Below are 15,278 nucleotides of genomic sequence, written 5' to 3'. Positions count from 1 at the left end.
CTGAATCCACAGTGATATTTATTTTCTTGGTAAGTTTATAGTTATGATGAGAAAGAGTAATACCATAGAAAAATTTATAATCACATTTTTAAGGGGATAATGCTTACCTATAAATTTTTAACATAAAGGTAAAAGGGAACTGACCTATATTTTTGTGTTAATTAGCTGCCTATATATCTTACCTAAAAATTCTAGATGGATAGAAGTAGAGTGAATATTTACATTATTCCTCACCTTTTCCCCTTAGCTCTGTTTCTGCTCATTTCTACCATGATCACAAATAAGAAGTATAAAAAATAGAACATGGAAAATGGGATTTTTACTATAATTTTCATATGTAAATGGTATAATCACTTGGGCAGGGATCAGTAAAACTTTGCTTCAAATAGCTACCTTGTTATCAATTTTAAAAATACATCCATGGAGAAAGGATCAATTAATTTTGGTCTTTCAATTATCCAAATCATCTAGTTTTCTTTCACTTGGAATCTTTTGCTTTGAAAATCGTTATTAAGCTAGAAAAAAAAAAATGTAGTCGTTTTCTGAGATTCCTGCTGCTACTCTACTTTCCTGCCCCCTGATGAGCTCACTCCGTTCACAGTAATGGCCATATCTCCATCTAGTGGTTCCCTAATCACTGAATACCTGGACGGCGGTGAAGAAAGGACAGGAGAGAAGTTGCTCCAGTAACACCAGTCAGGATGATTTCAGAGTGTCAGAAAAGAAACTGTAGAACTGTACATGAATCCCTGAGCACAAGCCCCAAAACATCTACTCAGTCATACTGATAGAATTGAGAAATTAGGCAAAGGTTAATGAAGGATCATTTTAGCCTAGATACTAAATCAGATGATCTTACACATTGGAAGCACTTATACTAAAATATTTCAGTAGGAACATCTATTTTGGTAGTAAAAATATAAAAAGTTGATTAAGTCATATTTGTTTTTTAAAAAGGAAAAAATTGAATTACTGACTTGGATAAAACTTAAATGGTTCATCATTAATGTTATTTTCCAACACTATGTTAGCATCTTTTGAAAATAGAGATGACCAGCTCTACTGGTCAGAACTTCTCCTCATGAAGCATATATAATTTCCCCCACGCTGACTTAATCTTTATATAAAACCTTAAAAGAAAATACTGATTTTTAAGTAAACACAGGAAAAGGATATGCTTGATTTAGGATTAGAAACTTAAGCAATACTTGCATTGAGCTATTGACAAAACAATATAGGTAATGCGATTTTAACAACTTGGTTTCAGGACACTTATCATCATGGATTTAGGGATGTGGATTATTTAATAAAATTTCAAGCCAAACACACACAAAAAGAAAAATTAGAGAAAGTGACTGACCATCCACACCACATGAAAACTTGCAGTAAAATGAAGATAGGAGCTGACATCATGGTACAGGCACGACTCGTTGTGCACATAAGTTGATCCTATTAATAACGGGCAAAGTAGCAAGTACAGGAAAAGGAAAGAAAACACAAAGAAGACATACAAGATGAGATTTCATGCAGTTTGCTGGCAGTTGGCAGTTCATGTGAGCCTCCTTCCAGAGCAGATGCACAGTGACCATTGCAAAATAAGCATTACCAAAGTATTTCACCGCTAAAGCAGCACGAGCCATGACTAGCACGGTGAGCTACTGAGCAAGACTTGTACTTTCACACACACCCCAATGTAGAATTCACAAGACTGGAACTACTGCAACTTTTTGTCTTAGTGCAGTCTTTCCAGGGCCTTGGAGCAGATCGTCTCCTAAGCTGAAGATATTTCGGGCAACTGGGCTTTTTAGTAATCTTTCCAGTTCAGCCGATTGAATTTAATCTCAGTCTGTGCTGACAAATAGTTGACGAACGAAGTTTGCTTAATGAGCAGCACTCCCCTGGGCCCACAGTCAACATTCTCTGGGGACTGATTTGACATGGGCAAAGCTCCTGAAAATCTAGCAGATGGAACAACAGAAGTCCTCAGATCTGGATCGTTCTTTAAGTCTAACCAGATAAAATGGAAAACAACAGTTAGGGGCAACTCAGACTCACTTTCTCCATCACGGAGAAGTGATCAAATCCCAGATAACTGGGATTTACTGTGACACATCTTTGCCTTACTCCTCCTCATCGATCTATGTCATCTCATTGCATCTCATGTATCTGTGGAAATACCTTATTTTGGGGCAGAGGACAAAGGTGGCTATGTGTTCATTTGAGGAAATAAGTATGGGGTTGATAAGTCTGTTCTAAAAAAATTATAGCTTCCATCTGTGCACATCAATCAAGAGGTGATCTGACATTTTTTTAGAATAAACAATACCCAAGACAATGCTCTCTTTTTGCATGATCCTTGGAGTCTACAAGCCACTTCATGCAAAAGCCCACCATGAAGAATAAGAATCGAGGAAAATTAGACTTAAAATTAGTTTATAAAAGTAAGCAGGGATTACGAGGTGGCCTTCACATTTGAGAATGCAGTTTCTTAATGGTTAAAATGATTTTAAAACCAGACAGCTGACTGTATGCAAAGTATCTCACAACAGTATTTGTCAGAGGACGATTGCTGACCTACAGGAAAGCAGTGCTCATCCTGACATCAGACACGGGAAAGATGTTTTGTATAATTTTTACCAACTTAACCCTTGGTACTTAACCCTTGGTACTTGGCCTAATATCATGCAAGGTAAAAAATACAAATCTCTGATAGAGTCAGAAACCATGTTAAAAAAAAAAAAAGATAATAGGACAACAGCTATTTCAAAGTTTTTATATACACTAAACTAATACAAAATACCTTTTATATCTTCAAGAATAAATGAAGGGAGGCAACTCATATCATAAATCACACTGTCAATTACTATTGATGAGAAGGTGTTTAAAATGGTCAGATTTGTGACTGTGGATTATTAGTAAATTCACCAGAAATGTGTTTGAAAGTACAGTTTCTGTGTGAAGGACAGATAGAAGCAACTGTGAAGCTTAGGCTAACCGTGAAAAATACTGAAATGAAAAATCTATCGACCAGCAAGTACATCATGCTACTGAGAAACACTAGGATTATGTTTGAGTTAAAACTGTAATCTGTCTCCTTAAATTCTTGAAGACAATGACCACTTGATTTCTCATATTCTAATACAATAAATGTTTGGTCTTACCAAGACATTGTTATCAAAGCAGACATCAGGCCCTTTTCGATATCTGGGTTGCTTAACCATATCGCAAGGATCTGGACCATCAGCTGAAGACACTTGTTAAGGAATATGAAGCTTCTTTCTCTTTTCACACAAACAAAAGAATGGACACCTATGTCATTAGTCTAGTCCAACACAACGAGTTCCAGTGTTTAGGGATTTAAGGAAAGTAAACTTCTAGAAATTTTCTTTTGTCAAACTAGTGGCTTTGCAAAGGGATCATTTTTATTTTTACTCTGTAGAGCATGCCCTTGGGCAAGTACTGAATAGATATTTGCAAAATGTAAGTGGATGAAAGGAAGAAATGACGCTGAGTAGAAGAGTCGTACGTATAAAACAGTGCAAGAAAGGACGTGGCTGCCTCTGATGGAGCAAGACAGAAATGCAAACTAATTGCTAATAGTAAACCTCAATGTCAAACTCCCTCCCCTTCCCCCCCAGAAAAAACGGGTAAATGCAAAGAGTGCAGGCGCTCTGTAGAATCTCTGCTGTCCACAATGATTTACTAGTCATTGCATTGTCCTTTAGCATATTTACAACCAGGAAAGTTTTGTTGTTACTGCCACTGCAGCTGGAGTCCAGGACAGGCCTCCCATTTTTTTTTTTTTTTAAGGCTGAATAATATTCCAACATAGGCATACATCGCACTCAACCCCATTTATAACCGTCGAGTGTTGACAGCTTTCTACCACACCAGCCCTGGCTAGCAAGAGCAAAAACCCAGCACCTCTCCAACCACCTCTGAACCCCAAACCAGTTGCTCCTTCAATGGCCCCTCAAGCCATTTCCAGATCTTCTTGGAAACCTGCACTATCGCCTACACAAAGCCTCATTCTAGGAGCAGGCAACCTTTCACATTCTACTGGTACCTGGGTAGCATCATTGGTCTGCACAGTCAAACCAGATTTTGTGTGAGGAGTCCATTCTGCCCCTGTGGGGTAATCACAGCCATTGGAATGTCTTTCTCTTGGAGCGTAAACAATGTGACAAGGTTACGAATGCATTACTGAAAGATGGCAATTCTTTCAACATCTCTGACCCTAAAAAGGATACAAGTCTGCTCTGCCTGTATGAGCAGTCGTGTGTCGCAGGGACAAGTTCCTTTGCTCTCAACCATAATGAATATTAAGTTGGTGTTCATGAGTTTTTCTACATGGAAGATTCTGTAAAATAAATATTTTTAAAAATTACAGAAAATGAACATTTTCTTTTGGGGAGAAAAAAACCAAAATCTTTCGAAGAATCTTACACATTAAAATGAAAGCCAACATCTGACATCTTGAGGCACAAATCATCACCAATATAAATAGTGAAACAAAATGAAAATGATTTTTAGCAGAGAAACATGACCATGTTTTTATTCATTAGCATGCACATCTTACCTCTCCGGAATACTAGAAAATTGCAATAGATTTTTAAGTGTTAGTCCTCAGTGCAAAATAAGCCCTCCTGAGTTGCTGTAACTCACAAAATCAATGTTTTATTTGACATGGCTAAGCAATTGTATTTATTACTGAATTAATCTACAGGTAAAAAATAATTAGAAGCCCAAAATGTCTAAATATCCTGCCCAAGTTAAGGGCAGAGTTAGGTCAGTGCTGTTCAACAAACACGGAGACAGAAATGTCTTCTGCTTTGTCCAGTATGGTATTCAAGAGCCACCTGAGGCTCGGGAGCTCCTGAAATTTGATTAGTGGGACTGAGACACCAAGTTTAATATTAGTTGTAATCGATAATTGAAGTAGCCTCTCGGGCTTGTAACTACTAAACTGGACAACACAGATCCATATGGAATAAGGGCTTTCAATTCCATGTAGGGTTTTTTTTGTTGTTGTTGTTCTGTTTTTTTGCCCCCATGTCTTAAGCTGCTTCTGTTGCCTTTAATGACAGTAACATTTTCATCTTGGTTGCTAAAGAGTCGTTACTTTATGATTATACATTTTCCCCCAAAAGTGGAATTTTCTTTTTCTCACTGAACGTGGGATACAAGGATAAAGTGACTCAAAGCCACCATGCTTGAACTTAGTATATTGATTACAAATCTGTATATTATATTTAACTTAGCAACCTGTGCTTTAAAAATTGATTATTACCAGGCCCCTGTTAGTCAAAGGCCAAAGGATTCTGAAATTTTGAGATAACCATACAGCTACAATTCTGTTTGCGGAACTTGACAGTAGGATATGCTAAATTCTATACAAGATGGTATGATCTTTTTTTTTGAGTTGAGGCCTGACTCTTCTCTTCCTATCTTCAACATCCTCCTAGAACACAGAGATCTGCTAAAACTCAAAAAGTCATACTGACCAGGTCTGTTAAAAATTCATGCTAGTTGCAGCTAACCGCTGCTGGAAACGTCTGTTACCAACGTCTGGATCCTCTAGCAACTCTCCCAGCCCTTTCACATGCTCAGATGACCTCACCTCCTCCTATTTCCTCTTCTCTAGGTTAACATTGCTTCTAGAATTACCTGCCCTCAAGTGTCCCCAATCTGTGCCTCTCTGCTCTGTTCTCAGGGATCATGTGACACGGGGGATTGCTCTCTCTCAAAACTTTGCAAAATCCCACCTTGCCTTTTTCTTTCATCCCTCACAACCAAATGAAATTCTCAATCTCTTCCAAAAGTTACTCAGGATGTGTTATGCCTACTGGTGACTAACATTAACCTTGATTTTTAGGAAGTAGTATTTTTCTCCTAGTTTTTTCATCCTAATTCAAAGATGCATTCAATTGTCAATTAGAAATAAAACACCTCCTTCCCCAGAATACCCTTCTGTAAAACTACTTAGTAAATAAATGTAAATAGCGATCGATCATATATTTGGCTTAGAATCACTCAGAATTACTATAATTCTATTATTATTACAGTCAGTGCCTTTAATTCTATGACTTCAGAAAAATTCTTAGAAGGGTCCTTTTAGACAAAAATATAGTAAAATACAACCAAAATTTTCTAGGTTCTGCCTCAAAGTTAGTGCAATTTTTTTGATCCTATTGTGATAGTTGACAGGATCCTATTGTGATAGTTGACAGGATCCTATTGTGATAGTTGACAGTTTAGCCACTCAGGATGAATCTATAGAAGGCAAATTTAAAAAACCTACAGCCAAACTAAAGATCTGTTTTCAACTACAAATGGTCCTGTGTCTCTCCGATGTGAACAATAATCCCCCTCATTTTCTGTAATGATTATAAAAGTGAATCCAGTTTCTTAGTGAACTAGGACTGTTCCTGAAAGGAAGACATGTTTACCTGGAGCAGTTTCCACAGTCTAATACACCACTGAATGATTTGCTATCATTATCGAAGAAATACTGGGTTTGTTCAGTAATGCAACTCTGCTTTGACAGAGAAGCCGTGAAGTCCTCTTCTTCCATCTCCACTGTGGGGAAAAAAAAACACAGATCACCACGAGGAGATACTATGGTCCATGCCCAGACATTTATGCCTCAAAGAGAAAAGCAAGGGTATAAAAGTGGACGCTCTTCGTGGCTTGTTTATTGCTGGATAAGGCAGGAGCAGCCCCTAACAGATGCCCAATAAATAACAATAAATTCAATAAATAGGAGGTTACAAAATGGAGGCCAATAGGACATTTTAAAAAAGGTTGCCAAAGCATGAGTAAGTTTTGGCAAAGAGATTCCAACCTACCAAATGCGTGGGCTCTCTCTCTCTCTTTCATAGACACAAATGCACATATTTTCTCACTGAGTTGGGTGAACTCAGCACATCCCAAAACAAAATTTTAATTATTATGACAATAGCTGAGTATTCGCATACCTGCTTCAAGAAGTCGTGGAAAGGTCAGACTCAGGAGGAACTGCTGTAGAATAGACCTAAGTTGTAAATATGAATGATTAGTGATCAAAATCTAAACTACACAATAAAACCTGAGCAATTTTGCCTGTACACATTTCTTTTGCATCTGTTAAGAAAAGAATGGAGAATTGGCCAATAGAAAGTTGAGGAACATTTTTATATAAGTATTTCTTAAATTTTACAGAACAGTGTAATTTTGTGAAGTCAGAAATGTTCAGGACCAGGTGAGGGATACGCAGGGGTGAAGAGACCTAAGGAGACACGTGATCGTGGAGGAGTGGTAGCTCTGGTGTCAACAGTTCATGACATAGGTTTCATGTTCAGGAGTGCTTCCTTAGTTTAGTTTTAACACTCTGAGGTGGAGAAAAACAGAAGACCAAACAAAAACAATCTTGTGCCATCGGTCTGTGAACTCTTTACTTGACAATATAGAATATATTTGGAGATACATAATGTGACATTCATAAACTAAAATATACCTATGATCCAGGGCACACAGTATAATTCAGTTTTATAGTAAATGGCAATTAAGCCAATACTATAGGATAGTATAGAATTACTTGGAACTGAATTTAGAAAAGGGGGGGGCGAGAAGGTAGATTCAGTTCATTTCAGTTTTATATAGTAAATGAGAATTGAGCCAATATTATAGAATAGTACAGAATTACCTGGAATTGAATTTAGTTAGAAAAAGGGGGGTGAGAGGTAGATTCTGGCCTGGAAAAAATCATATACTATGATATTTAGAATATATGAGCCAATTAATATATAAATACCAGTGTCACAATAAAAAGCACCATTTTCCAGGGTTTTTTTCCTAGAAAAAATCGGATTGTTAACACAAAATCTTTATTCCACTTTATGAAAGCGACCAGTTAATTTCAGCTGGGGAAGCCTCACCATCAAATGAACGTTAAAGATGAATCCACACGGAATAAGGGTGGGACGATATGGTAGGGAAAGGCTACAAACGAAGGGGGAGAAAGGATCCCAGACCGAAAAGGAGATTGAGTTACTTGACTGACCAGAGCCAAACGATGACAAATTTGACCTTACAGACTCTCCACAGTGCCTCCAACAGTTGAAATGTCTTCTTTTCATAGGTGGTGGAGTATAAGTGAGGTGTAGAAGGAGGAAGGGAGGGTCAATCGGTGACAAGACAGACAGACCCATTTCAGCAATGTCTCTAAAACTCTGCCTGCCTTTGTACAAATAGGAGGTGAAGAGAAAAGTCAGGATGTCTTGAATTGGATCCACAAAGACATCTAATTTGGATATTAAAGGCAACACGTAAAAACTTTTTATAGGTTCATAGACCTAAAATGTGAAGAGTGGACTGTGCAGAGAACACAGAAGAGAGCGGCAACAGATCTCTGAAGAGGCTGGAGTGTGCAGGCACAAACCCTGTTTTCGTATGAAAAACTAAACAACTGTAACTGCTTTAAATTGACCGTGGAGGAGAAACTATTTGTAAATATGATCAGTGTGTGACTTAGAAATGAAAAAAAGGAGTTCCCGTAATAATGACACACATGTCACAAAGTGGGCATTGCCATCAAATCTGTTACTATTTTACACGCGCTTTCTCAGTACCAGTGAAAATAGTGACTTACCAGGCAGCAGCCGTGGCCCACCAGCCAATGTGTAGTATGTCCGCTATCGACGGCTGGAAAATAGAGTGAAATGGTCGTTACAAGAATGGACGCTGAGCGTTTGCTGGAGAGGAACCGGGGTGGGGACGTTACTGACCACGTATGCTGAGCGGTGCCCTGCCCCTTGCTTGGGCGCAGCGCCGGGTTCACACACTGACTGATAATCGTAAGACTTGTTAAAAGCGTAAACCGATATATTAACCAGGTGTCTCATCAAACTTGGGTCGATCTCCCCAAAAAATCTTCCAATCTAGTACAGAAGGGAAAATAAGAAAGTTTCAAATTGACGCCACATGGGTACACCCCAACTGTTGCCACGACGATCAGTGAGACAAACTGTGAACTGAAACTACTCTGGGGCTGACAAACCAGAGCCGGGGAGCTGAAAGGGACATTCTGAAAGAAGTGAAGAGGAGGAGCTTTCAGTGCTCGGGGGCTCTGTGTGATGTTTGTGGAAAGAATGGACACGGTTGACTAAGCATTAAGGTCACAATCCGATTCCCTGTGGGGAAGAGGAAAGGAGCATAACTGAGAGAAAGGGGTGGGACTGGAAAAAGACGAGGAACCTCAAGGGGCAAACTTGAGGCTCATGGCCAGTTAAGAAAATGCTCATTGTTGGGGCGCCTGCGTGGCTCAGCTGGTTAAGCCTCTGCCTTAACAAGAGGTCGTGATCTCAGGGTCCTGGGATCAAGCCCTGGGTCAGGCTCTTGCTCAGCAGAGAACCTGTTTCTCCTTCCCTCTCTGCCCTTCCTCCTGCTCGTCCTTGTGCTATCATGGTGTCGCTCAAGTAAGTAAATACAATCTTTAAAATAAACAAGAAAATGCTCGTTGTTGAGAGATCTTTTCTTTTTAAAGAGAAGCTGGAAAGGTAGATTCAGAAACAAAGTAAGTTGGCAACTAATTCTAATTTGCTTAAAATACTGTGGGAGCCAATTAGCTTATATGCTGCCAACATGCAAATTTGGGAACAGAAACTTCATCAGTTTAAAGCAGCCATATATTAAATTAGATATTAATATTTAATGTGAACAAGGACAAAAAGTTCCTCTCATGTTAAAATTCTCAACTACATGTTGTAATGTTAACTGTTAGTACTAGAAAGGAAATTCTACTAATATTAGGAAACTGTATTTAGAATGTATTTATTAATGGTTTATATTTATTCAGCATTTTAAAATTTATTTTATGGCAGTATTATAACAACTCTTTAACTCCTGTAATGGTTTGAAGGACTTTTGTAATGTTGATCAGGGAAATACACTTTGGAAAGTACACTTTGTCCCAGTCAGGTACCTACCTGGTTCGTATAATCATCATGATTTGCCATCAAAAGAAATCCACCATCGTCTAGAATCACACAATCCATTACCTAATGAAATTTTTAAAACAACAACCCACATTTTGAGAATACATATCATTATTCCATTGGAGGTAGATATGACTATAACAAAAATAGGAAAAAGCTTCCACTTAAACATATATAACCAAGATATTTTGATGAAATAAATTAAGGACATGCACAGATTCGTATCAAACTCTCAGAGCTTCATATTCCCAACACCCACCCAGTTAAAACTGTCAACTCAATATGAATAAATCCTAAGAACAAATCATAAATAAGCTTTAGCCATTCCAAATAGCACTCCTGTTGCCATTTGGTCATCTAAATGATCCAGGAAATTAGATAAACCAAAATATTTAAGAATGTATAAACATATGCTTAATACTTTGAAAAGACATATCTTTAAAAATGCATTGTAGTCACCATGCTTCAGACTTAAAAAAAAAAAAAAAAAGGCAGCATGAGGATACTTAGATTTAAAATCAGAAAGCAAAACAAAAAATGCTCATCACAGAAATCAGTTCCCACCCAGTTTATATCATGTTTAAATGCATGAATCAGTTTAATAATTTCTATTTTACGAAATAACAAAAACATTGTTCTCAGAGTTGAGGACATATGCACTCCATTTTCCTAATGTGGAAGCAGCGTCCTAAAAACCTTGGCTCTGAAAATAGTCTTCACAGTCTATAAAGTCTAGGTAAAATGGAGAAACTATAAAATGATTGGTTGATACTTTTGCATGACTAGAAATGATAAGATCATATAAACCACTGGAAATATACACATATAAGAAGACTGGAAGAAAATAGTGGAACTCATCCCTTTTATTCTTGGAATAATTAATATAGTCATTCTTAGAGAACGTTTAACTTTTGAGAAAAGCTGACGAAGAAACAGAAGTAACAGAAGACAATGTAAAATCCAATCCATGTAAGTGGAATTTGATTAAAAAAACACAATTCCTAAATTTGGCTTAAAAAGTTTTCTCATCACTGTAACTATAGTGTAACCAAATACAGGTAAATTATGAAAGAAAGGGGAAGATTGCCCGAAGAACCAGTAAAGGACAGTTGGGTTAGAAACTGCCCATTTAGGGGTACCGGGGTGGCTCAGCACCTCATCTCAGGGTCGTGAGATTAAACACAACTGAGATTGTAGAGGAGAGAGTCCATACAGAAACAGGCTTTTTAAAAAACCTAACATGTGATTATTTTTAAAAATGAGGTTAGGAACACTGCATCAAAAACTAATGATGTATTTTATGGTATCAACATAACACAATAAAAATTAAAAAAAAAAACTTTAGGAATTACAAGCGTGTAACAAGGATGTTAAGATTAGTTCAAGATTCCATAAAGAAATATTTTAATGTTTATTTAAAAATTCCTGCAATTTTAGCAACTTTAGCATTAAAGTCTAGCAATGGTAACACAAAAAATTACAGTTAAAAATTTTAAGTTTTCTTACATCACTGTTCCTTTTGCAGTCACAAACTGGACCAGCACACTGAAGACAAAATATATAATTAGACAAAAATATAATTATTGTCACACATTTTTACTTAAAAAAAGATTAAATAATATACTATTACCAGGTTAAAAATCTTAGAATAATTTATCAAGTCTAAAAGTAAGAATACATGACAGCCTAGCCCATCATAAAAAGTAACTTTATAGATATAAAACTATCAAATAGCTATCGAGCATTTCAAATTATAACATTGAAATATTTTTCTTATTAACTAATTTAAACCAAAAAAAAAAATCTTCCCCCAAATAGTAATTTATAGTTCTGCTTCAATTTAGGAGCATTGAAAATTTATTTTGTCCATTTTTAAGATTTTACTTTTAGTATCTTATTTGCATTTGACATGGAATATAGCATAAACATTAAAAAAAAAAAATCTTACCGGATCCCTGATTGATGTTTTGGTGAAATTCTCTATCCAAGAATTTACGTCAATTTTAATTCCAACAACTGAAAAATGATGTGAAAAGAAATTGACACATATATTTTAAAAAATATGGCTGTGATTCTTAGTATCTATTTTTCCTCTCACATTTGAGTATTCCTGAGCAGGCAAATTTAAGTTTCTTGAGATTAAATTAATTGCAGCTATACCCTGAAAAGTTGATTCAATTTAAAAAGTGGCAATTTTAGGAGCCATATAATATTTGCTGTATGAAAATTTAGCATTAAATTTGGGTTGAATCTAGTGTTTATTACAAAGATCTATTTCTTGGAATTTTCATCAAGAAGTAATGTTAACAGCTTCTAAAATATTAAATAATTTTATGTATATATACAACATAGTTTATTCATTGGCTACAACCTGGCCAATTAACTACTATACAGAGTAAGCTAAAAAAAAAAAAAAGTGGGTAGTGTCAGGAATAGCCTTTCCATAGGAGATCACTCAAGGAGATTGTGTTAAGAGGCTTCCCTAGCCCTATCAATGCATGCACCAGGACAGAGAGGAAGTGCAAGGGTGAGAGGCCAAGGGACGGGGAGAATGAGTGAGTAAATGAGCCCCCGAAGGGGTAAGTTAGTGATGGAGTTGGTGATTGAAACAGTGAGGGGTAAAACTGCCCTCAGGAGCAGGAAGGCTATCGACCATCCCAATCTGGCCTAAAGTATGCTTTCTTAAACATTCCGATACTGTATCATACAATGAAAAGAGAATTTTCTCCTTTATTGCATCCACTATTCCAGTCTACTTCCAGTTCCCACTGATGCTCAGTTTTATGAGGTTTCTGTTTTCTTGATTTATCAAGAAAAGTCATTTTTCTATTTTACTGTAATTTTATTAAAAAAAAAAAAAGATTCTTACCTAATCCATTTTATCAGTCACATAGTATAGATATGCCAGAACTTATTTATCTTTTCCCCCAAAGATGAATACTTATTATTATTCCTGTTTAACTTATTACAGATGCTCACATCCTTGGCTGAATACCCTTTCATGTCCTTGAAAGTACCTTGTAGGACAGACTTATGGAGTGGAGGTGCTGGACCAGTCTGGCATTTAGAACTCTGATTTGACTCCATGAGTTTGTGTCAGCATTGCATAAACACATGCACCGAAAATCCCTCCCCTCTGTACGGTATCAACTCTGTTCTTCCCCAGTCTCAGAGGTAACTAATTCTATTTTATGTTTTTACAAATTTGGATGTCTGTCTTTGTCTTTATGTTGCTTCAGGCTTTCTGCTGACCTTCCTGGTTAAGTACTGCAAACTTTTAATACAAATACTAGGTCACATTTCATCTTGGTCATGTGTCTGTATACACTACACACTCTTACCTGCAGGTTTAAGAAGCTTTCCTTGGATATATATTTCGACAGCTTTGCTCACCATAATGCCTGATTCATAAGCACCAGGTCCGCTTTCTAAAAAAGAAAAGCAACACTAAAAAAGGAAAACAGTCCTGTTGAGAGACATCAAATAGTGAATTTCTCTTAATAGGTGAATAGTGTTTCGCTTAAGTACTCTAGAGCAGAGAGGTAACTAGGAGGTGTGTAGTCAGTCCTCTCTTCCCTCTTCTTTCTCTACATACCACTCCCTCAGGGGAGTGTCCATGAGTTATCTTGGAATGAACTGACTTGGGGATGGGAATTATAGTTCTACAACGTAATGGGTGCTTGCCAAATCTCTGCTTCATGACATTTGCCAAAATCTTGGGGAGACCACTGAAGTGTAGTGGAAAGAGTGTTCTTAGAACACAAAATGGCCTTTGCATTTTAGAAGACCAAAGTTCCTCGACAAAACTCCAAAACCTCTGAACTTCTGTTTCCCCATTTGTGAACATGAGGATGAATAACACCTCCCCTCAGAGAGGCTCGGGGATTAAATTAGGAAGGTTTTGGGGCAGAACCCAGGAAACTATTTTAGCATGTGGGCTACTGATAAATTTCATAAATAATATATTGGACTAAAACTGACGGATTCATTATATTTTTGAAAGTCATTAAACACTCATCAACTATTTGCAGTTTGTGAAACAAAGGATTATCTACGCATATTGCTATGTACTATGCATGCCTGGAGACATGCCATCTCTTCATTACTGGCCGTTTCCTGTGTAGGCATTTTACCTCCTCAACTAAGTGGATGCTTTTGTCTTTCCAATGTCATGCACAGAGTATACAGAGTATATACTGAATAAGGACAGTTCTGAGCAATTAACTTAAAATATATGGTGGGGCAAGCAGGTGGGAACAATAATTTGTTTTAATAAGAAAGGAAACTGAGAATGCTGAATTCCAAGTAGTACTTACTGTTAAAGTAGGGAGCAGTGAAAACATAGTTATCATTATCGAGACTCCTTTTATAAAAGCTGTCCTCATATGTTTCTGGGTTTTCTTGCCAGTTTTCTCCAGCCCTAAGGAGAAAATGGCTCATCATTTTTATTCTTTAATCTGCCTGATAACCTACTTTGCCATGAACATCATGAAATTTTACAGATATGCCTACATCTCAGGTATGTCTAAGTAAGTCAGTGGTAACGGATGGTATAAATGATACTCATTAATAAGCAATACATCACCGTAGAACGATACTTAGAATCAGAAAAAGCTCTTAGTTTTGCTCTGCAGGTAATTATGTACAAGTCAGCTAATAGGTCAAGTTTACAGTAATAAGCCTCCCCAGCTCACTTTACAGACTGTTCTCAAGATAAGAGATAAGATCCACAGAACAGTGAAAACAATGAAGTGCTGTGGAAGCATTGTCCATAGACGATGGCCATTATGTTCATTTAGGTTAGCTTGTGTCTACAGAGGAAAAAAAAAAAACTCTTTTGAATTTTGGAATAAATACCCAAAATACCCAAATTCTCACTGAATAATCATATAGCATTTTAAAAGAAATATGCATTTAAAAATATTGTTCATAGGTTAAGTGACTCCATTTTAATCTAAGAATCAGTTTCTCTACACAATGGCTTCCTTACACAGCAATGTACATAGCCTAGAGTAGTCTCTTGTAATACACCGATTTCTACAGATGTTACTTGAACTTACTCTTTAGGATAAACTCTGGTAATCCCGCCATCAGTCACAACAAACCGCGCTTTCACTCCCTTGCTATAACAGAAGACAGAAGAAGGAAATTTTTTATTCCACTTACTCTCCGTAAGATAATAATTTGGGTGTTGATGTAATAATAAATGAGTAATAATAACTAATAAATAAATGAAATAAAATGAATTCCTAAAATAAAGGAAGACAAAGTAAATGTATCAATATATGTAAACTATGATTTTAG

General features: G+C 36.8%; 1 protein-coding gene across 6 annotated transcripts in view; it reads right to left on the bottom strand.

Moving 5' to 3' along the window:
• Positions 1-15,278, bottom strand: part of CACNA2D1 (calcium voltage-gated channel auxiliary subunit alpha2delta 1) — a 514,151-nt gene that overhangs the window by 17,144 nt on the left and 481,729 nt on the right. For all 6 annotated transcript variants that reach the window (XM_032303892.1, XM_032303893.1, XM_032303894.1 and 3 more), the window contains 12 exons: positions 15,035-15,097; positions 14,291-14,394; positions 13,316-13,402; positions 11,923-11,990; positions 11,481-11,519; positions 9,966-10,037; positions 8,766-8,918; positions 8,630-8,682; positions 6,978-7,033; positions 6,450-6,579; positions 4,251-4,360; positions 3,162-3,244 (listed from right to left, as the gene is read on the bottom strand). In XM_032303892.1, the coding sequence (XP_032159783.1) occupies positions 3,162-3,244; positions 4,251-4,360; positions 6,450-6,579; positions 6,978-7,033; positions 8,630-8,682; positions 8,766-8,918; positions 9,966-10,037; positions 11,481-11,519; positions 11,923-11,990; positions 13,316-13,402; positions 14,291-14,394; positions 15,035-15,097 (1,018 nt within the window). The remainder of the gene's footprint in view (positions 1-3,161; positions 3,245-4,250; positions 4,361-6,449; positions 6,580-6,977; positions 7,034-8,629; positions 8,683-8,765; positions 8,919-9,965; positions 10,038-11,480; positions 11,520-11,922; positions 11,991-13,315; positions 13,403-14,290; positions 14,395-15,034; positions 15,098-15,278) is intronic.

This window comes from Mustela erminea, chromosome 11, assembly GCF_009829155.1.
Source record: "Mustela erminea isolate mMusErm1 chromosome 11, mMusErm1.Pri, whole genome shotgun sequence".
NCBI lineage: Eukaryota > Metazoa > Chordata > Mammalia > Carnivora > Mustelidae > Mustela > Mustela erminea.
This window is presented reverse-complemented; position numbering and strand designations above follow the sequence as displayed.